Source organism: Toxoplasma gondii, chromosome III (assembly GCF_000006565.2).
Source record: "Toxoplasma gondii ME49 chromosome III, whole genome shotgun sequence".
NCBI lineage: Eukaryota > Apicomplexa > Conoidasida > Eucoccidiorida > Sarcocystidae > Toxoplasma > Toxoplasma gondii.
The window spans coordinates 839,189-861,689 of NC_031470.1; the positions used below are offsets into that span (position 1 = coordinate 839,189).

The 22,501-nt window shown below is 50.8% G+C and overlaps 4 protein-coding genes across 4 annotated transcripts; 2 read left to right on the plus strand and 2 right to left on the minus strand.

The window, feature by feature from the left end:
- The first annotated feature begins 1,142 nt into the window (after positions 1-1,142).
- Positions 1,143-5,971, plus strand: TGME49_253300 (hypothetical protein). Its single transcript, XM_002369346.2, has 3 exons — positions 1,143-2,324; positions 2,582-2,741; positions 3,157-5,971. Exons 1-3 carry the CDS (start codon positions 1,790-1,792, stop codon positions 4,064-4,066), a joined length of 1,605 nt encoding a protein of 534 aa, XP_002369387.2. The 5' UTR covers positions 1,143-1,789; the 3' UTR covers positions 4,067-5,971.
- Positions 4,236-13,278, minus strand: TGME49_253310 (hypothetical protein). The gene is made up of 5 exons (XM_018781002.1): positions 11,144-13,278; positions 10,399-10,571; positions 9,029-9,912; positions 8,044-8,102; positions 4,236-7,323 (listed from the first exon to the last, which is right to left on the minus strand). Exons 1-5 carry the CDS (start codon positions 12,470-12,472, stop codon positions 7,234-7,236), a joined length of 2,535 nt encoding a protein of 844 aa, XP_018638189.1. The 5' UTR covers positions 12,473-13,278; the 3' UTR covers positions 4,236-7,233.
- Positions 13,279-13,312: 34 nt separating this feature from the next.
- Positions 13,313-18,603, plus strand: TGME49_253320 (hypothetical protein). The gene is made up of 6 exons (XM_002369348.2): positions 13,313-14,694; positions 15,527-15,611; positions 16,057-16,122; positions 16,468-16,568; positions 17,197-17,278; positions 17,795-18,603. Exons 1-6 carry the CDS (start codon positions 13,796-13,798, stop codon positions 18,191-18,193), a joined length of 1,632 nt encoding a protein of 543 aa, XP_002369389.2. The 5' UTR covers positions 13,313-13,795; the 3' UTR covers positions 18,194-18,603.
- A 71-nt stretch (positions 18,604-18,674) lies between these two features.
- TGME49_253330 (Rhoptry kinase family protein, truncated (incomplete catalytic triad)) lies at positions 18,675-21,146 on the minus strand. The gene is made up of 2 exons (XM_002369349.2): positions 20,738-21,146; positions 18,675-20,303 (listed from the first exon to the last, which is right to left on the minus strand). The coding sequence occupies exons 1-2, from the start codon at positions 20,940-20,942 to the stop codon at positions 19,375-19,377; spliced, it is 1,134 nt and encodes a 377-aa protein (XP_002369390.1). The 5' UTR covers positions 20,943-21,146; the 3' UTR covers positions 18,675-19,374.
- Between the last annotated feature and the right edge of the window lie 1,355 nt (positions 21,147-22,501).

Here is a 22,501-nt window from a genome sequence, read left to right on the forward strand (position 1 = left end):
GGCATAGCACGGTTCCCGTTGACTATCACCGAGGCCTGTGAACGAGCACCCGCGCTTATTCCCACTCCTGCTTGCATTCAGGGTGTGATGTTAGACCGCACAATCGAAATGACCTGTTTCATTTGCATCGAACCGCCATTCCGTCTGTTCGCTTGTTGCAGTCGGTTTCAGAAGGCGGATAGAGGATTGCCACCGATGGCCTTTCCCCGACACCTCAGTCGCATTGTGTTGAATCAGCCATGAAATGAAAGGGCCCGTGGCTATGAGAGGTGCAACATGTCACAAAGGGAAACCTACCGGTGAATGCGTCATCTTGGCGCATCCCATCCAGTGGTTCAGCCGCCCAGGGCACCTTTGCCTCTTTATCCGTTTTTTTGCTATCGCGAAACAAGCTGCCGAAGAGAGATGTATTACGCTTTGTATGCCGCGCTGGCGATCTCGTGCAACGACTGACATGTGGCCAGTCCTCGTGCGACACCCTCGAACACAAGAGACTGTGGCCGTTTGAAAGGAAGACACAAATCATCGAACACCACAGTGGACACAGGGCTGGAACTGTGGCAGGGTATGCGTTTTTAGAAATCTTTGTCAGGGTGAAAAAACCGCAAATGGATGATTTCTGCAGCTACTCATTTTCATCGGCTTTTTTGACTACATGTGTGGACAAGCGTGTCCCACAATGGTAGCTAGAGAGAGAAATGCACATGTATCCGACATGAGTTAACTTGGGACATAAGCAGGTTTTTGACTTGCGATGCTGCACTGGTTGATATATGCTCATTTTGAAGTGTAGAGAATTCGACGCAACTGCCGTCGCACACGTACAAATTCCAAGGAGACGTGATTTGTCTCGAGCATGCCTTTTTCCGACTTCAAGAACGTTCCAGAATTCACGAGTGGTTCTCCCGCGTCGCACTGTCCATACGTGACATATTTTTGATACGGTTTAGGGACGAATTCACAACAATGCAACGACACCAGTTATCCCAAACAGGATAGCATATTTCGACACACAGTCGCATGCAAAGCTTGGTAGCTCAGCTTATTGAAGGACATCTGCTAGCCAGCGCAGCTGCACATGATCTAGAAGCTGGTCACTTGTGGACCTAATCCGCTGTCTGGACCGCGATTCCCGTGTGCACATCAAGTTTCGACTCTAGGCCCGCTGATATCGCCGTGTGTATCTTAATTGCAAGGTATAGCCGTCTGTTTTAAGCGACCATGGTGGTGCATTTACTTGAAACCATCCCTGACTTCCACGTGTTTTTTCGCGGCACGCAGCGTACAAACAGACGGTGCGGCGTTTCCGCCCATTCAGCAGATGAACATACTATCCGTTTCTTCTCTTCAACCAGCCACTGAGCCCACACCAGTAAACCTTTTCTCAGGAAAAGAATTGGTAGTGGATGTTTAGTCTCTCAACATGCGGTTGTCTATCGAGAAAATTTCATGGCTCGCTGGTTGGGGGAGGCTTTCTATTTTTAGTTGTGTTTTTTTTGAACCCGGTGTTTGTCCAGGTGTGTGCAAAGCCACCTTGTAGAACTATGCACTCCAGTTGTCTAAAGTCCCGAGGGAGTGGTGCATTGGAGAAAGTGTTAGGCAGCGATCCTCAGCTCTGGCAGTGCGTTTCTGGATTACCTCGACCGAGGCTTTGCGTTGCCTTGGAATAACATACCGGCTTCCACCGCCCACATCCTGCCAGCGTGCTTAGCTTTGCTTGTTCGTGTGTCAGATTCCCTCTCGGTTTTGTTATCCGCATTCATGCTATGGTTTTGACGCGGTGCCTAAAATGGAACCTTCTGATTGTGCATCGTTTCCAGCTCCTAACAAAGTACCAGCCGTGTCGACGACGGTAGATACGGCACCTTTGCCAACACATCAGTATCCCGCTTCCCTACCTCCGCTTCACATTCTGACCGTCACCACACATCGCAGTGGTTATTTCACAGCGCTAGTCTACAGCAGCACTCTGCTTGGAGCCAATATCCAGGTGTTCGGATGGGGGCAAAAATGGCGAGGCTTTGGAACAAAAATAATGGCTATGGCCGACTTCGCCAGGTTGCGCGACCCGGGGGAGATTGTGATGCTCGTAGATGGATTTGACACTGTCTTGCTGCAGCCAAAGGAAGCAATTGCACGGAAGTTTCTGGAGTTCGGGAACCGCATCGTGGTCACAGGCGAAGCAACGTCACACCGATGGGGTGTTCTCAAGCATCTGTTTCGAATGTACCATGACTGTATTTTCCGAGCTAACACAGACATGAAGTGGCCCAAACCGCTTCCGTACGCGAGCCCAAATCTCCGTCTAACACTTGTCAACACGGGTAAGCCACTATGCTCTTTCGCAATGAGCGTGTTGTCTCCTTGTGTTACAATCGCATGCCTTCGCGGAGGCAAACACCCTTAACTGAGAAACCTGGGATGTGAATGCTTGTGCTGGCCACAGCCCAGGTCGAGGTCATCTAAATGTTTCATTCTTTGTCCCAGAGGATAGAGAGATTTGTTTTTCGACACCGGGAGTCGTCATTCGTCTCTGTATTGTCGAATGCCGTTTGTGATGTGGTCTCCTGTGTTTGCGCAGGTTGCGTCATCGGTTTTGCAGGGGATATCGCTCGGGTGTTCAAGAATATCAGCCACGACACGAACGACCAAAAGTTCTTGGGTGACCTCTATAGGGCTGATCCGTATAAGGATATAGTCATTGACCACAACTGTGCCATTTTCGCCCTCTACCGTAGCAGGTAAGTGCGATTAGCGAGGATCTCCTTTATGATTTAAGTACTGTCTCACCAGGGCGAAAACGTCTGTAGTTTTCTGCACTGAAATCCGCTGCCCTAATATATACTTATCACGGATCATGGGTAGGCTGCTGGCGTAACAGAGTAGCTGAAGCAGATCAACAGATACGCTCTCCCTAGTGAGTTTGAAGAGATGAAACGCGAATAGCTGTGGTTGTGAGGAGTCTGTTGCCGGATACCGTGGACGGTGAAATGAGAGTTTGACAAAGTCTGTTCACCCTGATACCACCCCGTTTTTGCGGCGTACGCTCACGGTCGGACGTTCAGTTTTTCTTACTTGTTTCGTAAATGTGTCTGTGAGGCCAGGCGCTTTCTCCAAATGTTGCGCATGTCTGTTGTCGCCTACCGTTCTGCACAGGCAGGATCTGAAATTCCTTCCGTTCGAGGAAGCGGAAAAGCAGGCCCGGCATGTGGTGCCTCATTTCGATGAAAACGGTCCATCAAAGAGATATCCTCCCGCTCCTGCTGTTATGAGGACTGCACTGCGGGGGGCTGTGCTGGACTCCCGGACGAATGAAGCTCCTTGTGTGCTTCATATTCACTGTCGGCGAAACGCCGACTGGCTGATGGAGCTTCTAGGACTACCCCTTGGGGAAGGTCTTACAGAGTTCAGAAGCTATGCCTGGTATGCATTTTTCTCGTTGAAGGGCACCATTGGCGCCGACCGGCAGGTTGCCCGTATGTGGGGGTCGGTTCTGCTGACGACAATTGTGACCTGTGTCAGCATTATCGGACTCGTCCTCGGCTTCGTGGGTTGGTGTACTCGAAAGGCGGCGACTCACAATGTCACCGCCTTTCTTTTGGAAAAGGTGATTCAACCTGCTCTCAATTTGATTCTCCAAGTCTGTCTGCTCGTTGGAGGGTCTCAAGTTTCGCTTTCACGCCGAAAAGAAGTGTGGGCAGCATCCCACCGCGCTTTTTTCGACCAGCATACGTGTTCTTTGCCACACGCAGCGCTATGGGACCAGAGAGAAGTCATTTCAGAGGCACCTACAGGAACTACGCCCGTTCCAGTGAGCTCCATCTGGCCAGTGGTATACCTATTTTCGGCGGTCGTGACTGAACTCCTGGCGCCGGTCCTAAATGTTGTTTCCGGTATCCTCGAACTATCGATTAGCCTGCGGTGGCTGTTCCTCGGTGGGACTATTCTTGGCGTCGCGATTCTCACCGGTATGACGCTTACCATTGTCGGCTGGAATGCAGAAGGTGATGAAGATGAAAACCCAGAAGAGAAGAAGGACTCAACCAGCGCCAAAAAGAAAACTTGAAACCCTATCACGAAGACACCTCATTGGCGGCCCTTAGAGCATATATGCCAGCGGAAATGACGGGTGACGCATCTTTCATCGGCAACGGACGGCTGGTGGGAAGGGATGTGAAGACAGACTGCATTGTGTATACCCCGAGAAAGGCGTGACAAGCTCTGCTACGGGTTCCTCCTGTCTCGACGCTCTCTTCGCTTGTTTCAGACATTTTGCTGTTGAGCGATACTCGAGGCGGATGGCAAAGAGAGGGAACTCCGAGTAATGTGGCACAACACAGTTTGCCATAAAGAATTTGAAGGCCCTGACAACAGCTTAGCTTTTTAGGGCATAGTTTTTCTCGTGTTGCCTGAGAGTGGTGTCCTTAAAGCTCAAAGGTCTCCGTTGGCAGTCGAGCGGATCATCAAAGGGAACAGTAACGATTCGCAGTAGAGGCCAGGGGTTGGTGAGAGCAGACAGATCTGCGAAGCCGTGGGGGAGCATGGCGATACAACGCACGCTTGTGAGAGACAAGAATGCGTGATTTGAAGACTTTTCAGAAAGGGGACAGGAACTTGACAGGGCCAGTGACGCTGATGAAGAGGGTACGTTCCGTCAAGTGAACTCTACCGTACTTCCATGCCTTTCGTGGGAGAGCAAAGATGGGGGCACATGATTGATTCGACGAACAGATTTCTGTGTCCCTGCTCTCCTCCCGAGGCTCCTGTGTACAGTGGACGTACATGTATCCATTCCGTTTTGCGTTACAGGTGAATTATGTGCAACCAAGTCGATTGGGGGCGCGATGGAATGTTAGGTGGCCAAAGTAGGTAGTAGCACAAAGGCACATCGTGAATCCGCGAATCGGCGTGTACATGATTAAAGCAGGTATAAGATTTGTTTCTTGGAGCGCTGTTAGAGAGCATTGCAGACCGGTGGACGACCGGAACTCGTGATGTTGTGATTCTTCAGGGGCAGACCGTGAGGAACCGAAAGGAACATAAACCAGTTCCAACCGTTCCTGTTCAGCGAGTCTCTCCAGTAAACAGCACTAGCTTGCGGCGCGTAGCTGTGTTTTTTCCATGTGTCTGTAGGACGCCTTTTTTCCGGGGCTTCTTCTCCTCTATTAGTGACTGTTTGTACGAGCGCGCTAAGACAACCAGTTCAGGGTCCTCCCCGGAAGGCTCCCATTCTCTTATAAAGGGCAGTCGGGGACGTTTTTGATTTAAAGCGTTTGATAGCTTTTCTCTTCACCTGCTCCGGTGGGTGGTGAGGCAAGTGGTCTTTGTTTTTGCATGGCGCAGATGTAAGGGGCGTAAACATGCCTATCGGAATCTGCGATTTTATAGTTGTATCGGGGGTTTTGCACCTGCTCCTGTACAGGATATCCCAACGCATTTCGTCCGTTTGTTGTGGGCGTGCATAGTGCTCTAGGGCAGTGTAAGTCGAACGCGAAGGGGACGTCGCTGCCACAGGATCTCGTTTTGCCTATCATATTTCCGGTTGTCGCACAGAACGTTCTCCGCTTCTTCCTTTCGCTTTTTCGTTTGCGTTTGGCAGAAGGGGTACACTGGCCTTCTGGGGAAATATCGTTTGTGCCGTCCACTCTGTCAGCGCCTGTTGACGCAGCGAAATTTCTCAGGTTTCTGCCGCGTTGAGACTTCTGCAACCAACGATTAGTAAATACGCACGTAGTGTTGTTTTTCAATCTGACATAGTGACATGCGGCATCTGGCCTTGTTACATTCCGGTGCTTGGAGAGCGCCGCCCTGAGGCAGGCTAGGGAGGGTGATTTCCCGAAAGATCGGAACCGCGAAAAGCCTTTTCTCGCCGAAAGTTTGTTGGCACCCCCGTAATAACCTGCGGTAATACTCGTGATAACGTGACACGGCATCTCAGACCCACTGTAGTCAACTAATACACAACTTCTGAGCACCATCCTCTTGTAAAAAATTGTTGGTAGTTTATTTCCCTTCTTCCTCTGCACCGTTCATTCGCTGAATTCCAGTGTGCACAAACGAGAACTGAAACAACGACCAATCCTTACACTTCCGGCTGTGAGGAGTCGTCCGCCCAGTTCCAGACAAGCTAGATCTTCCACGTATTTCTACACGTGACTGCCGTATGGTTACTCCGTCTCTCAGCGCACACTGAACGTGACATCTCCGGGCACTTCTTCCCGCGTTCCCCTTTCGCACCATGACGGCGCCTTTCTCCATATCTGTCGCTGACTGTGTATCACTTGGGTAGCTGCCCCACTCGATCTTCCCGTGTCGCTCTTCGCCGATTCGTTCTGCGCTAATGCTTGTCTCTCCGTGGCCCCGTCTGTGCTGTAGAAAAACGACCTGTCGTTCTGCCTCTGTGTACGACTGGGCAAAGAGCAAGGGAGACACAGTTATAGACGAGACGGGAGCTGCCGATGAGAATCAACCGCAGGGAACTGAAAGTGAAAGGGAATTGACGAAACACGCAGTACTAGACCAACTGCCGGGACACCCGCCGCTCATGTGCTCGGCTTAGAGCCACACAAGAAGACCTAAGTAGTCTCACGGTGACCATTCTCAAGTGGCATATCAAAGCATGAACCAGAAATGTAAGAAAAGAACAAAAACGATTGTGATGACCAGAAATAGCTGACACATCTTTTCCTTGCGACGCTGGGACAATCATGCCAAAACAAAACCTGGGAAGAAACAAACAAGAAGACCATACTCGTTTTCGCAGTTTCTCTCGGAAGCCACTAACTTCAAGATTTCCTCGTGAACCACACATTCTTCGTGAAGCTGACACAACCCTGAACGAGTTGGTGTTCGAGACTTCTAGCGGCCCGCCTGTGTCGCGACTGTCTTCCTTCTGCCTCAGACGTGCCTTCCAAACTGTCTCGAAAACTGTCTCGCGTGTCCTCCTTTTTTGCAGCTCTTGTAATACCGCGATTCGTCCTCCCCGTAACTGTCTGCGTTTCGAACCCCTTTCTCCTGTTTCGGTGTGTAACCACTATGGACCAATAACCATCTTTGAACACGAAAGACACATACAGCAGTCACAGAGGCATGACACTGAGGCTCAGGCCTGTCTCGCCAGCTGGGAAACAGATTTCGATTTTGGACAAGAGGACGGAGAAGAGAAAAGTAAACGGAAAGAGGAAGAGAACGACGCGAACGAGAGAGGCCAACGAGGCCCCGCAGTTGATCACGTCAAGCGCGCAAAGGAGACCTCGAGGAAAATGATTGCATCTTATCGCGTTTGGCGAGCTGCAGAATCAACAGCCATCCATCTTGCTCCGGCTGCAAAGATGGCAAACGTACACAGGCGGTGTTTTTTCAAAATTCGCTCCGGTGAAACGGTGGCCACTATAAATCTTCTTGCCCAGCATCGTGCGAAGAATGGACAGATCTCTCAATCGGTGGGAACATTAAAATACTTGGACACTCTAGGAAACACCTGCTCCGGAGTCGAACCAACAACTTGGGTCAGAGGCTTCCGAAGCTCCCGCTAACTCGGCAGAGAAACAAAGTTCTCAAGCTGGTAATAATTCTGAACAAAGCGTTTCGCAGAGACGCGGATGGAAAGAGAAACAGAAGGGAGAAAGAAGAAAGAGAAGCCGAAAAATTCTTGAAGGAAGAGTGAGGACAGAGAAGGAACAACGAACAGAAGCAAATCCAAAACTGGGGATGATCTGACAGTGCAAGAAGAACTTATCAACTTAGGAGGGACACTGGATGAAAGACGCTAGAGGCTGAAGAAAATCCGAAATGCGCGTGTGAAGAAGCGCCTGGCGAAGATACGTAGATGCGAAAAAAATAGTGGGATATTATGAGGAAAAAATCAGCGTAGAGCGGGACGAATGATATGGGGTAATTTAGGGGTCTCCAGAAGTCGCCGATAACATTTTGAGACAGATTGAAAAGACTATGCACAAAATGGAGAATAACACGCGAAGAATGGAGAAAACCAAAACAGACACGACACCCAAGGGTGTTTGAAATAAACCATGCAAGTCCTACCTGAGATAGGAGAAGCTCAGGTCGCTCCAGGACAGCGCTGTTAAACTCTAGCAGCATGCCTGGACAGAAAAAAGGTAAAAAGCCTGACGGACGTGTAGAAGTAAAAGACCCAGCTTCGAATTGCGCCACGGCATTCCTTAATATACTCAAATCGTTTCCCTATGTATAGGCCACCGACGCACTGATCCTAAGCCCCTAAAACAAGTTTTACAGATGCGCCCTCACAACGAAGCAAAAGAAACCAGACACGAGTTGTTTCTTTCAAGAATCAAAGAGCCACAGTAACCGACAACTCGAGCACAAACATTCGCGTGGCGAGAGAGGCACATGCAGAAGAGAGAGATGAAGACACCTGCAGAGAAAGACAGGCGTTCGCATTGACTCTGCGCCCTTATGTGACGGACATTGGTACAACTTAGATCGAAGGAACAGATACATTATAATACCTAGGGCACTGAAAATGACTCCAGTTACGAGATACAGACAACCAGGCTTCCTAACGTTGAACCGTCATAAAACGAACGCAGTTTCTCAGGCATTAGAACCATCATGCTGGTACAGAGTGGAGGGTAAATTCAACGGATCCAAGTTCTACTGTGTTAGCAGAGCACTGTTAAGAGAGCCATAGCATCTCCCCCTGGTGAAACACGTGAAGTAAAAACTACCATGAAAGAGAACTATCGGGGACCGTGACTGGCGGTCTCCACAACACGGTCCCGGGAGAGCGGCAACCAAGCAAAGAAAAGCAGAGTATCTCGTTTCGAGGGAAGTCGACGGACGACAAAGACGCTCCACGCGAGACACCACACGGCCCGAACGAAATTATCGAATCACAGTCACCTGTCAAGCGAAAATAAACAAGAAAACCGACATAAGAGACCGGAGTTCAGACTGACGCGAAACCAACCCTCAACCTGAAAAACTCAGAGGTCCACAAATGCCTCCAAGAGATAACACGGAAGGCAAACAAACGTTTCGAACTAACCTCGAGTGCATGCGTAGACGGGAATTCTACGGGGGATCCACTGCCACCGTCTGCCGTCGTCATCTGTCCCGGCATTAGCCTCTTCATTCTGTTTCGAATCCATTAGTGTGCTCTTTTCGTCTTCGCCTTCCTCGCGTGCTCGCTTCGTAACAGCGCTCTCCGCACAGCCAGGCAGCACGACGCTTTCAGCGAAACACCTCTTGCGCCTCCTTCCTCTTCCTCTCTTCTTCTGGCCTGTCCGGGTCTCTACTTCTTCGTGCGCTTCTTCTCGTTTCCGTGTTACGTTGTTTTCAAGGATCGGTGAGGCAGGGAAGACAGAAACGGTGTCGTCGCCCCTCGAGAACCCACCGACACCCAGCGGTTTGCTCTGTCCATCTTCAGAGGTTTTGGTGCTTCCTTCCCGGTTTTCCAGCCCCTTTGTAGACGCATGCAGAGCTGCTTCCTCGATTGCGTCTGTGCTCTCCCGCGCTGCTTCTGCGCCTGCAGTTTCAAGCGTTACACGGGCTGGGGCCTCGGTCTCACCTGGTCCCTCTGTCCTCGACTGCCTGTCCTCTGAGAACGGGATTTTCTCTTCAAAAGAAAGGACAGCGACGAGCGTGTCTGCCTGCAGGAAAAACGCGCCTTTCTTTCTCTTTCCACTCACGCAGTTTCGGCTCACACCATCACGCAGTGTCAACCGCAAGCGTCTCCATCGCGAGTCTCTCCCGCCTAACTCGCAGGGCGACCAAGATTGAGAAGAAACGAGAGGAACGGAAGCCGAGCAAGGCGGAGATGGCGAACCTGAGGCATGAAGCTGTATCGGTGAGCCGCGCGTCTGGGCGCTCGCAGCGCATGCGCTCGAAGCAGAAAATAGACCCCTTGCCGAGAGACCTACAACCATAAGCCTGCGAGAGAAGCAGAGAGAAGCACCCGTGAATAGGTCGCAGAAGTTGCTACCAACACAGGAACGACGGACACGTATCCCTGAAGCTCGCTCTCGACATGTGTGGACTTTTGGTTGCAGTCAATTCCAGCCTATGTGATTGCTTTGCGAACTTTTTCTCACATGCAGGTATGAAACGCACACGGGTTCGACGCACTCTGAAACAAAGCCCGGAACTGTCTGCATAGGCACGCATCCCCTCACTCCAAATATTAATAACACGATGAATCTAAATCCTTGCCCTCCCTCCGTCACTCTCTCTCTCTATAAATATATATACACGCATACACGTATCCGTATAAACAAACATAGATACAGATAACTATAGATACACATATCTCTATCTCTTTTTGGATAGGCTCTGCTCTGAGCTATGCCTTGCATTTGCCCTTCGTCTATGAAGCAGACACTGTCCTGTTTGCAACGTTGTTGAGGTAAGAAAAGGTACCCGTTAAATTGCCGGAAGACGTAGTGCTCAGTGAGGGTGAGAGGGACGGAGGCGAGTGATCGGCTGTCCTCGCCTCCGCCGTCTGCATAGCGAGTAGACAGCCTGGTATGGGTTTCCTCTTTCTTCACTTGAAGATCGACAGGCGGGAACAAGTACCGTTTCTCCACGTAGCCCTAAACGCAAGAAGAGCTCAACCTAGAGGCGATGAAACCTCACATATGCAATTCTTTATAGCACGCAGGTCCCCCGCGTGCATATACGTATATGTTTGGAGTAGAGATCCACATGTCCATATTCACATTCAGATCAAGGATACATTTGTAGATTCAGGTGAGTGTATGCAGTCAGAGTATACACCTACATCCAATCCCAGCACGCGTCTGTACCTTCATGTCCGCATATGAAAGCGTCAAACCAAAAGAATCCACTAATGGTGGTACTGGGAAATAGGCGATCGCGGTAGTTATTGGTTCAACGACTTCCGAACCACCATTATGAATTGGTGCGAAGAAGTTACCTTACTCGCTATACAAGACTGTACGCTTTACTTCGATCGATACCGAGTTATACAACCATATATACGCCTCCGCGTCGAAGCCATGACAATGTGGGTCGAGGCACGTAGTCGAACAGGCGTAGACACAAGTCTGTGCGCAGATGTACGTGCCTGGAGTTTTTTTCTTTCTGTCCTCAAGTTTCAGTGTCCCGTTTCTGTCCCCGTTTCTCTCCATCTTTTGAAGCTTGCCTCCATCATTGTGTGAATTGTTGGGGCCCACACAGCAACTGGCTGTCCCGCGAGACGGGCGGAAGCCCCAGGGGTGATGGCGCCGATGGCCTCCATGCTTCGCCTGAGGGCGTCTGCTTCTTCAGCTGAGTCTTCGGTACCGTTTCTCAGAACGGGAAAAGCCACGCTTCCTGTCTCTGCGTTTTTCTCTGCTTCGTTGACTTTGGATTCTCCTTCAGGTAAAACGCAAACTTCCTCGGAAACGCGTCCACTCCCGGCACCGGGTTCGCCTGTCTCCACCTCCTCGCCCTGCCTCTCTGAACTGTGCTCGCTCCACAGAGACCGCAAAACATCTGAGGCGGTGCATGCAGAGGCGCAAAGCTGCGAAAGAGACGCGACAACTCCGTCCGGATGCGAGTGCAGATACACCAGAGAAAACCGAATTCGGGGCGCCGAGGTGACAAGGCCCTCCTTGTCCTGCGCACCACAGACACTCTTCAGAGGAAGGGCTCGGAGCGGATAACTCACAGAAGAGGAAACGCAAGCCAAAGAGGAGGAAAAGGAAGAAGAAGCTGGAGAAGACACGGCAGGAGAGGCAGAGAGATCGGAGAGTGGCTTACACGAGACAGTAGGGGTTGACTGCGGTGAAGACACAGAAACGGCTGGATCTGCTTCCGACACGTTGTCAACTGTATTCTGCAGACACGATGCTGCAAGTTGCGGAGATGTCGCGCCACGGGAAGCTTCCTGCTCTCCCTTCGGCAGACAACCCATCAATGGGGCGACGCTGGTGAGAAACTCCTTCCGGGTGTCGCCTCTTTGTGCCTCCAACGCACCCGAACCGGTCCCAGTCGGGTCCGTGACTTCAGCTCCGGGTTCAGAGGTAGGTACACCCGGCCGCTTTCGCGCATCTCGGCCCCACTCGGCGCAGTCACCTCGTTGAGCATGTTTTTTACTCCAAGGCTTTCCCATGGAAGTCTTTCCTCCACTCAGAAGGGGAGCGGAGCCCTTTCTCTTGGCACCGTGCGTCTCTTTCGCGCGCAGGTGCTGGTTGCTCGCATCTCCCATTTCGTGTCTGACGAAGAAACAGAGACAGTGCCCCTTTCCATCCCTTTCTCTGGAACCCTGCAGGCCGTTTGGCGACCTTGAACCGGGAAAGTCTTGCTTACAGAAAAAGAGCTCTTCCCACTGATCACCAACCCCTGTCGAAGGCGGGGCTCCCGGCCCGGGGGCACAGAGGCTGTCTCTGTCCAAAAGAGAGCGTGCATCCGAAGAACGGGGGAGGGCGTTAAAAGTCGAGGTGGATGGAGAAGAGACCGACGAGGGCTCATTCAGAGACACGGCCTCCATCTTCACGCACTCGCATAAGAAAACAGATCCTGAGTCGTTTTCTCTCCCTTCCGTCTTCTGTTTTTCGGCTGCCTACCCTCTCGTATGTTTTTCGTTGCCACTCTCTCCCTCGTCCCTAGACTTCCTTCATCTTTGACTCCCCGTCTCTTTGCTTCTGTCTGTCGACGGAAACTAGTCACTCCACTCACGCTCTCCTCGTCTACGGCCTTTTGACTCTCCTCTGTCTCTGGAAGGATCACTTCACGCTCCAGTTCTCAGTTTTGCCGCTGCACGTCACTGTCGATGTGTTGCTGTTCGCTCCTCGGTGGAGAAAGGCGGGCACTTGACTGGGCGCTTTCTCTCTTTGTACATTCGAGTGTTCTTTTCAGACAACTCCTTTGAGCGTGACGGCCCCATTTGCAGCCGAGGCCGCACAGCGCAGAGAGAAGAAGGGGGGAGGAGACACAGCGAGACGACAAGAAGGGCAGCGGGACAAGGGAGAAAACAGAGAAAAGGGCGAGAGAGTCTCCACCGTGAACGCGTAGATGATAGAAGACAAACGGACAACGTGAAAGGAGGCGGAACAGCAGGGTGAACCGTCAGAAACGGAGGAGGAAGACACCCAAGAAGAAATCGTTTATTCACGTGGACGCGGAGAGACAAGTAGAGGGTTTAGAGAAAGGAAAGTGGATATCGGCGTAGCTGTCGGCACATGCAACTCGTGCATTTGGGCCAGCGAAAAGCATCTGCAAGCGTCCCTGCTCGCAGAAAAAAGACGAAAAGTGGACTGCGCGCAAACAGGGGAGAGACGCAAGTACGCATCTAACTGCAGCGTCAGAGACAATGAGGGTCTTCTGTTCTATCGCAGTTTCCTCGAGATATACCGCTGAACGTGCTGGGCATGCGTCGGCAAAAGCTCTTGCATGCAGTTTCGGGAAAAAACGTGCATCCAGCGGAAAATTATTCCGAATGAAGGATATTACCCGGCAACACTTGAGTCTGCTACCGCACGCCGTTTCCTTTTTTTGCCTCTTTTCTCCATTTCAGCGCGTTTTCCACTCATTTTCCTGGATAGCTCCGAGTTCGCCGCCAGTGGACACGGCTCCGGCGGGTGTGCGGGTTGAGTAACTTGCCTATGTCATTTCTACAGAGCGGGACCGCGTTTCCAGACACTCCTTTCCGGACCACGGCCTCCACCGACGACACCGAGTTCACTTCGTGATGGGAATTCCGACAGCTTAGCACCGAGTGCTTCTCCGGGGGGGTGTTCTTTTTTGATCAAGGCGATGCGTTGCAGGTTTGTGTCAGAAGTTCCGGAAATGCTCGCAGAGGAAAAACGATGAAATGCCTTCCTTTACACATTTTAGTGCGCTGCAAGGAGCACTGGGAGGTTTAGGGCGTGCCCAGGTGGTTTTTTGTAGAAACGCGAAGAGCTCCTTCGCTATCGCGCGGGTTTCTTCGTGTGCCACCATTATGGTCAGCAGCCAGCGACGCAAGGCTTCAGATGCTCGTCCCAGTCCATCCTCTCCGCAGAGTTTCTCCCCTGGCGCGTTCGCCTTTCCATTTCCGTTAAGGCTTCCAGCATGCTGCGAACATTTCAGGCCGAGTTTCTCGGATGCTTGCGCTGGGACGGCGAGACAAAACGGATCTGCCAGCGCACGCTCCTCGGCTGCGGTCTCTGTTGTACATACACCTTACGGGTGTGACATCCGACGGTTCGGCTTTTCGATACTTCACCGAGACTTCCGTGGAAGACTAAGATTTTTCGCCTGTGACACGAAGTGCGCGACTCAGTGGCCGCTGCCACGAGACCCCCGCGAGATGCACTTCACGAGTGCGTACTCCCTGAGGGTACGTGCGGTCCACATTTTCCCTCCCAAGCCTTTTCGACGGAACACTCAACATTCCGACTCAGTGGAACTTGCTCGACCTCCTCCCCATTTACCGACCCCGAACGCGCTGATTTCTCCGCACCGTCTAGGTCTGCCGCCGTCAGCGTCGTCTGCGGCCGATAGCCGTTCTGTTCTAGCTGACGAGTTTGATGCTGCCGTCTCAGCTAAGGGGGAAACGGGACAGAGGCAGGATGTTGTTGTCTCAGAGGGCGACACCAGAGGGAAAATCGAAGCGGTGTACAAGCGGGTTTTGAAGATGCACAACACACGACGGTGGTTCCACCACCAAATCTGGACAGCAATGACGCAGCGAAACTGGACCTTCGTCGACGCTCTTTTCACGCAGTTCCTGTAAGGCGGGCAAGTGGGTACCCCAACCGCGTGAACTGTATGTCCCGTGTGAGACAACTCTTACACAAGTTTTCGAGTAGCTGCTGTCGGGGACAGAGTGAGGGGAAAGTACTTCTGAGAGCGGAGGAGCAACTGGCGACGCTCGATCACATCAGAGATACGCAGAAGCCGAGTCTCACCGAGTAGTGTAGTGAGGATGTTTTTCTTGGGGCAACCGTCCTGAGTAGATTACGGCAGACACGATAATCCGATTTTCAGACTCTGGAACCAAGGAACTCCACCAGATGGCTCCGCGTCGAGTATCTGCAGTCTAGGCTATGAAATGTGCACAAATGACCACTGTGCATCATATAGAGGGTTCGAAACACGAAGTCATGTCTAACCTGAACGGTATTTTCTAGCATAGTGTCTTGTTTCTGGCCACTCACATTTTTGCATCTGACGCACTGTGTGCGACGATAGGTGCAGCTGGGTATTTAGTCTAGATGCAGAAGCTCAGATACTCGTTTGTCTTTAGTCACACCGCGTATGTTCGAATCTCCACTAACGGTCGCTTATAAATATAGTGGATGCCGTCATATTGAAGTGATTCACAAACGCATATACGGGAATTCGGTCTTTTGGGAAACCTTTGCATGTGTGTTTTTCTGAGCAAATTACGTGAATATCTTTGTCATCTTACGACAAGGCGTTCAGCTGGTTCTGCTTGCACAACGACTAGCCATACTCTTTTGCGCTTTGAGCTCTGGACCCAAGGCAACCGATTAGGGACTTGATGGTCTGTTTTTTTGGCTAATAGCTGATTGTTGTTCTGTTCACTGTGCGTACGCAGGCAATGTGGATTCTACTACGACGAGGTCACGTACACTTTGAAACTATTTTATTTTCTTCTGTCTCACCGCACTCCGTCCGAAAATGTGAGAGGGATTTGAGGAAGGTGGATTCTCAGCTTTTTTCCCACAGTTTTTCTCTACTCTTCAGTCTATTTGTCGTTTGTTCCTCGCTTCTTGCTCTTGTTCTCATCTGCGTGCTTCCCATTCATTTTTTCCTTCTAGGAAAACAAAGTTTTCGGCAGTTTTCCTGATTCAGTCAAGCGCCTTCTTGGGTCCCTTCTCCTCGCATCCACTCTCGGCTTACATACCCTGCTCCTCCTCTTGCCGATAGGTTTACTCTTGCTGCTCGTCTCTTCTTGCTTTCGCCCAAGTCTCGAATCGCTTCCTGTCTCCTCGTTTCCGTATCTGTTTTGTCGCACTCTCTTGTGTCGACTCTCGCTGGCACCTCACACCCAGGACTACAAATCGTTTCTCTCAGTCACTTTGCAGTTGGCTTCAACCGGAAACGTTCTGTTTTTATCCTCAACAGGCCATGCTCGTTTTGGAGGAAATGAAGGTGGCAAAAATGCACCCAGCTATCGTCCGCATGAACGAGGTGCGTTGCAGTCTGTTCGTCTTCCTCCTTTCCAGTTGTTCTCGTTCGTAGTCGTTATGTAAATCCACTCTTGCCAAGAAGCGTGCTTCTAAAAAACCGTGGAATCGTAAGTGTTCTGAGACTCCTCGAAAGATACGGCGGCGCTGGAGTCCGCCGCTGTCTGCCACGATTCCAGAATGAAGATAAAAATCAAACCATGCCTTTAGAGATACGTGCATGTCAGCTGCAAAAGCACGCGCCAGATACTTGTAAACTCGTGTTTTGAGAGAGTGACAGATTCGAGTTTGATGAAAAATCGTTTAGACCCACAAAAATCGACAGTGACCTCCCTTGTTTCTGTTTCAGGGTCTTCTTCTCTCATACTTCGAGCTCGGCGAAATTTTTTGTCTTCCACCTGCCGCTGTGTGCCAAAATCTTTGCCGCGTTACGTGGCAGGCTGCCGTCAAGTGAGCCTACAGAGGGAGGAATTATTTTAGAAATAAACAGAAAAAAACGAGAGACAGAGCGAGCAAACACGAGACACACAGACGTCAGAAAGGGGAGAGAGGAAAAACACAGAGGATGATCCACAGAGGCGTGTCTTCATGTATTTATTTGAAGAACATAAATCGTGCTAAATGACCCGGAGCCTAACTTCACAGAAGAGACATACTGTACCCGAAAGCGTAACAAATCGGCTTCTCTCATGTAGTGCAACTGTACAAATATTAGTTGTCACCAGTTTCCATGTTTTTCATGCCGATGAACCTTCCTCTGCAGTAGCCTACAAAACAGGGGGTAAAGGGTCTGCTCACTGTTTTGTCTCTTTAGTGCATGTGCGTACATCAACTGTAGACGTTCGTGTGGCATGGATGTCGCCAAACATTGAACGCTTCGATCAAGCGGACTGCATGCATCAGGTAGCTTGCATTGATCGATAGTGATACCGAATCTTGAATTCACAAAAAGGGTGGTTGTTCGCGCATAAGCTGGCAGTCTTCTCTGTGGACACGAAAATATATGGCCGGTATGTTTCAAGTCGGCTCTGAGACATGAGGGTTCTGGGTTTATGTCTGTGGGTTGTTCGCGCTGCAGGCTTCAGCGCCAGCGCAAGCATCGGCTGAAGCGGTACCTGGAAGCGTTGCCGCCAAATGTTCTCTTGAGTCTTACCCAGACGGTGGGTTTTAAAAAACTTTGCCATTACCGGATATTGCTCTTTACCGAAGAAAGTGGTGTGTGGGAACGAACCATCCTTCCTGGGATACATTGCAGTCATGTTGCTGGAGGTGTTTTCCTGCGGTCCTTTCTTCAGGGTGTGTGTAGCTCTGTAGTCGCATAATTACCATTATACTGGGTAATCTTGAGTAAATGCAAAGGTGCATTGTGTAAGTTCATCTCTGCACCATTTACAAAAACGCGGAAAGTTAACAGGACTCGTGCACTGGCACAAATATGTAGGCGCATCTGTGCGTAGCGTTTGAACCGGGAGCTCCGGAATGTTGAAGCTAAGTTCTTGTGACACGTCTGTGCATTCCACGTGCTCCGGAGACAGTAGAGAGAATTCTCAAAGTGAAGGAGGGCTTCTTAAGGGCATGTACTCATGCGCTGAACGCGAATTATGATTGCTAAGACTTTGAAAACGCTTCGTTAGGGATAAAAGTCTCCTCTTGTAGAAGGTGAATGCTGCGTACAGGACGTGGCAAAGTTGCTTTCCAAGAATGAAGAAGAACTGCTGCTCCTGCCTGCCTCCTGTGGGCCAGTGGGGGAGGTAGACCTGCTTCTCGAATGCAGCGACGAAGAAGACGAGGAGCATGTGGAGATCGACGACTTCGGTGCTCTACCAGGTTTGTACGAAGCAGGTCAAAGTCTGCTTCCTTCCTTTTCAGTGGGACCGGCAAGTTTCCGGCCTAGTCCGATTTTCCAACAAGGCGGGGACGATCGTCACCCCGCGGGTCATGGGCAAATCAAGGAATCACCATCTTCTATTCTAAGTGCTTCCCCCCTTTCTTGTGACCACACAGTGTCTTCTGAGTCCGAGCACCGTGGCTGTGGCAGACGGAAGCGAGGCCGAAATAGGCAGATACCTACTTGACACGTTCAGCAGGAACTGTCTGGGACTGACGGCTGCATCCATTCATGTGCAGACCCGTTTCGTTTTAAGCGTTGGCATCCACATCCCTTCTATGTCAGCCTTGCGGCTGTAGAAGCGCCTGATTCGGAGGCGAAAGCGAATTCGTCTCCTCACAGAAGCGGGATGGCTCCAGTGCAGCTCCCGACTACACCATGGTGGTTTGCGAGAAAACAAACGAAGAATGCTGCTATGTGCAACGTTGGCGGATGAATTCATGGAATGTGGATGACGTCCGTATTTCCGGATTAAACTGATAGAATTCACTCGTCTGCGTCGGTGAGTATGGCAGTCCCCGTGTATCTGTGTAACCTTCAGATGATGTTAGCTTGGACCCCCCAGCCAGCAACCCTAGCCGCGGTATTACGACAAAGTCACCAATCTACTGAAGATCTGATTATCTGTGTATAGTTCAGCAGGCGAATACGAGTTGCTGCCGCAATCCGAGCTCTGCTGGACCGCGAGCGCCTCATACGGCATACCGAAGTCCATACTTGTTTTTCGCGAGACACTGTTAAGCTTAAACTGCCTCAGATGCGTAACGTGGGAGAGTCAGCTGATCAAGGTGTTCGCAAGTGGCATCGATAATTGGACAGTTTCAATGACTGAGATGGTCAAGCTGGCTTATGCAGTCTCGCGTCACTCCTCGCACTACTACGATTGTACCAGCATAGATGCAAACACATGCGCTGAAGGGCTCATAAATTTACGTGGTCATCCCGTGCAGCCTAATTCTGAACACCGCGTTGTCACCTGGACTCTCGCGCATACGCCAGCGTTCAAACAGCAAGTTAACAGGCGTGAATTACATTCTACTCCGTGATACTGGGGATACCAAGCATGATGCGACATCAACGATTTCACCTCCGGTTCCCCCAATGAAAAAACAATGGCTCATTACTTCTTCGTCACATGGATGGTAGTTCCGAAAAAACTGCTGGGTGCATTTGTGCAACCCTGCTTTGCTTGGCCCTTCGGAGACACCTCACGGAAAACTCAATGGGCTCGTTGCTGCCTCTTACTTTTCCTTCTTCGCTGCCACAAGCTCGCATCCGGAAGCAAGAACATGTGCTCTCGCCCCAACCTATGCTCTCACCCCCGAAAAAACACACGCCGCGCTTTTCTCTGCCACCTTCCGAAACCCATCACAGACGGTTCTGCTTGTACCTAAACGGCCTCGCTTTCCCTTCCTCGATGTCTTCGAAGTTCAGTCCCTCAAAAAGCGGATCCTTCATGATTTCCTCAATGGTTGGCCGGTTACCTGGTTCTTCTTCTATCATTTTCTGGCTTAGCTTATCCAACAGTTCCAGGTGGTCCTGCCGAACCGCACCGCGGTCCTCCGGTCCAAGATTACCGTTCCCGAGCAGTTGCACAAGGTTGCGAAATGCGACACCAAGTGAGTACACATCACTCTTCACCGTGTGGCGGCCTTGCGTGAGAGCTAAATCCGCCAGAAAGTTCCTATCAATTTCAGGGGCCGTTTCCTGCCCAAAGAATCCCACCCACAATCTTGTTTCTGTCCCTATTGGCGCCGCCGTATCTAAACCACCGAGGACCACCGTTCCGTCCGGTAACACACTGAAACTGTTCAGCTCAATGCTTCGGTGAAGCAAACCCAAGTTGTGCAGTGACTTCAAGGCAGCGACCATGTTCGCCGCTAAGACTTGCACATCGGGGTGAGAGCGGCCCGTCTCCAGCATATCTCCGACCAAACCTTTGGATAAAGGATGAAATATGTAAGTTAAGAATGCCCCTCTGTACTCGCCAAGCGATGGCAGGAGTAGGGGGCTTCTTTTTGGAAGGATTTCTCTGTACAAGTATGGTTCGTACACCGAATACTTCGGGTCAAGTAAATTGATTAGCCGGACTTTCGCGCTGACACCCTCTCTTTGTTGTTCTGGTGTTAGCGAAAGTAACCTCACTAACTCTCTGGCGGGCACGCGGACGTTGACAGTTGTAGACCCATCCCGGCGCAGGAAACTTCCACTCAGCAGGCGCTTCAAAATGGGATTCCTGCTCTCGTCAATGTCCGGTAGTTCCTTCAGGTAAGACATCCACGACCAGAAAGTCATATCTGCATACACACATTTGTGAAGCTGCAGGTGGATATGAACAACCCGCCACAGCATCATGAAAACAGCTCAGTCTGAGACTGACTCCAACAGTATATCGTAGCGAAGAAAATTACGTCGCTCTACCAGGCACTCTTCAGCCGAGTGAACACCACTTCTGGTGGTTGATCGCTGACGCACATCAAAACAGAGATTGAACGCCCAATAACTTCTGTGTGGGCGGCCCCGGAAGCAACAACGTGTTTCCGTAGAATGACGCGCCACTCCGGCTGCCGCAGACAAACCTGTGCCTTAATTAACCCAGAACTACAGTTCGTGGACGAAAGCGACCACCATCTACCACTTCTCAGCAATTAAGAGTTGCTTTAAAATATCGGTCAATGAAAGACTCAGAAAGTCAACTTCAGCAGCCCATGCAGCAGACACTTGGACGTACCTGCAAGGGGAATGCGGTACACACTCCCTCTGTGGCCGCTGCCGCTCTGACTGACGCCCTCTGTTCTCCGTAAAGAAGGAAATTGCCCATGTTTTGACCCGTCAATGGGATTGGGACCCCAAGCAACACCTAATACTGTTGTCAGCCATTGTAACAAAAGAACAGACGAAAGAAGCTGACGACGCCGTACGCTAGTATTTGCCATTGCCTCTTTCCGTGTTTGCCACAAACCACCGGGATCTGGAAACAGAGACAAACGTAAGGCTCATATGATGGCACACACAAACTAGCTGCACGTAAGCTGTGTGTGTTTTTGTGACACTACTCAAGAAAGGCATCAACGTTAGTTGTTAGTGAACCAACTGTACTGCCAGTACCTGTGTCCTGTTCACACTGGAGGCGCAGATCTGAAGACACGGTGACAACGCACTCGTGCACCGGAAACAATAGAGACACGGACACCCCCCCTACAGGGTGTGGTAGTAGCATAGAAAGGACACCAGTGTGCAAGCTTCACACGTGCGAGGCACCATGGTGACACTGGCCGCTGGTTAAGCCTCCATTTGAGCAGCGAACCCATTGAATATCAGGGCGCTTCTGGCAGAAGCTCGACTGTGGATTGGGTCCTTAGAAACAGGAGGCGAAGGAGACGTGATGGAAGAGGCCGCTCAAGAGAACAGCACGGGCAAGGTCAACTAGTAAAGGTGCCAGGTGTGTACAAGTGTATTATGCTTGGCGCAACCGGTTTCTTCAGATGTGTTGGTAGTTCTCGATTATTGATGCGCCTATTAAAAACCAGTATCGATACATGCGAATTGCAAGATTTAGCGATAGCGTAGATGTGCTCCGTCAGGAAACCTCAAGAATGTTTTGAAGCATCAATTTAAGCGGTAATAGTGAATTAGTTTCCCTATTCCATAACACGTTGTGTCTTTGGCTGGGGAGTAGACAAAGTCACGTGTGCGCGAGACCCCCCCGTGGCGCCCTCGTCGTTATTCTGTGGAGTGTTTATACACACACTTGCCCACGCACCCCAAGGAAATATCCATAATTATTCACAACAGTGCCCAACCCTCTTAACTTTTGGTTAAACAGATCTCAGACGTACGTATGCCAAAAACCACGTCATGCCCATGGTCACGGTTGTGTGACCGGGTGACCGCCTACCATCCAAGTGGATGGGGAGATTTGTGGGACAGCTGAGTGCGAAACAAAAGTGTTCAGCGACGTAAAACTTGGCTGACGTGTTGTTGTAATGGGCCTATAGAGTACTCAATCAACGAAAGACAAGCAACCGCGGCAGTCACAACGTGACATTTCCAGCCTCTTGTCGGTGGGTGAGTTCGGAAACCATTTCCGGCTCGGCTTTGTCTACCGAACTGCTCGAGGGGTGAATTCTGTAGCGTTACGATGCTGCGCATGGCGTTACGTCAGATGTGGCGCAGCGCACCGTGTGATGCTGATAGCAAAGTTTCACGGAAAGCGACATTCTGCGTGGAGATTAGAGACTTGTTTATGATGATCCATTGAATACTGTCGTGAAATTAGGTGAACACAGGTGGAGAGAGCGTTGCACACTAGAGAAATCCCGTTCTCGGCTCTCGTGAGACGGGGAACCTCCGCTCGCCCCTCGTACGTCGTCACATATTGTCTTCCCCACATGCAAGAGAGATACTGCCGGCGACTAAATCGTACTATCATACAGATATTCCGCGTGAGGAGGACATATCTAACAGGCAAGCCGTCGACTAACCGTCAGGACCC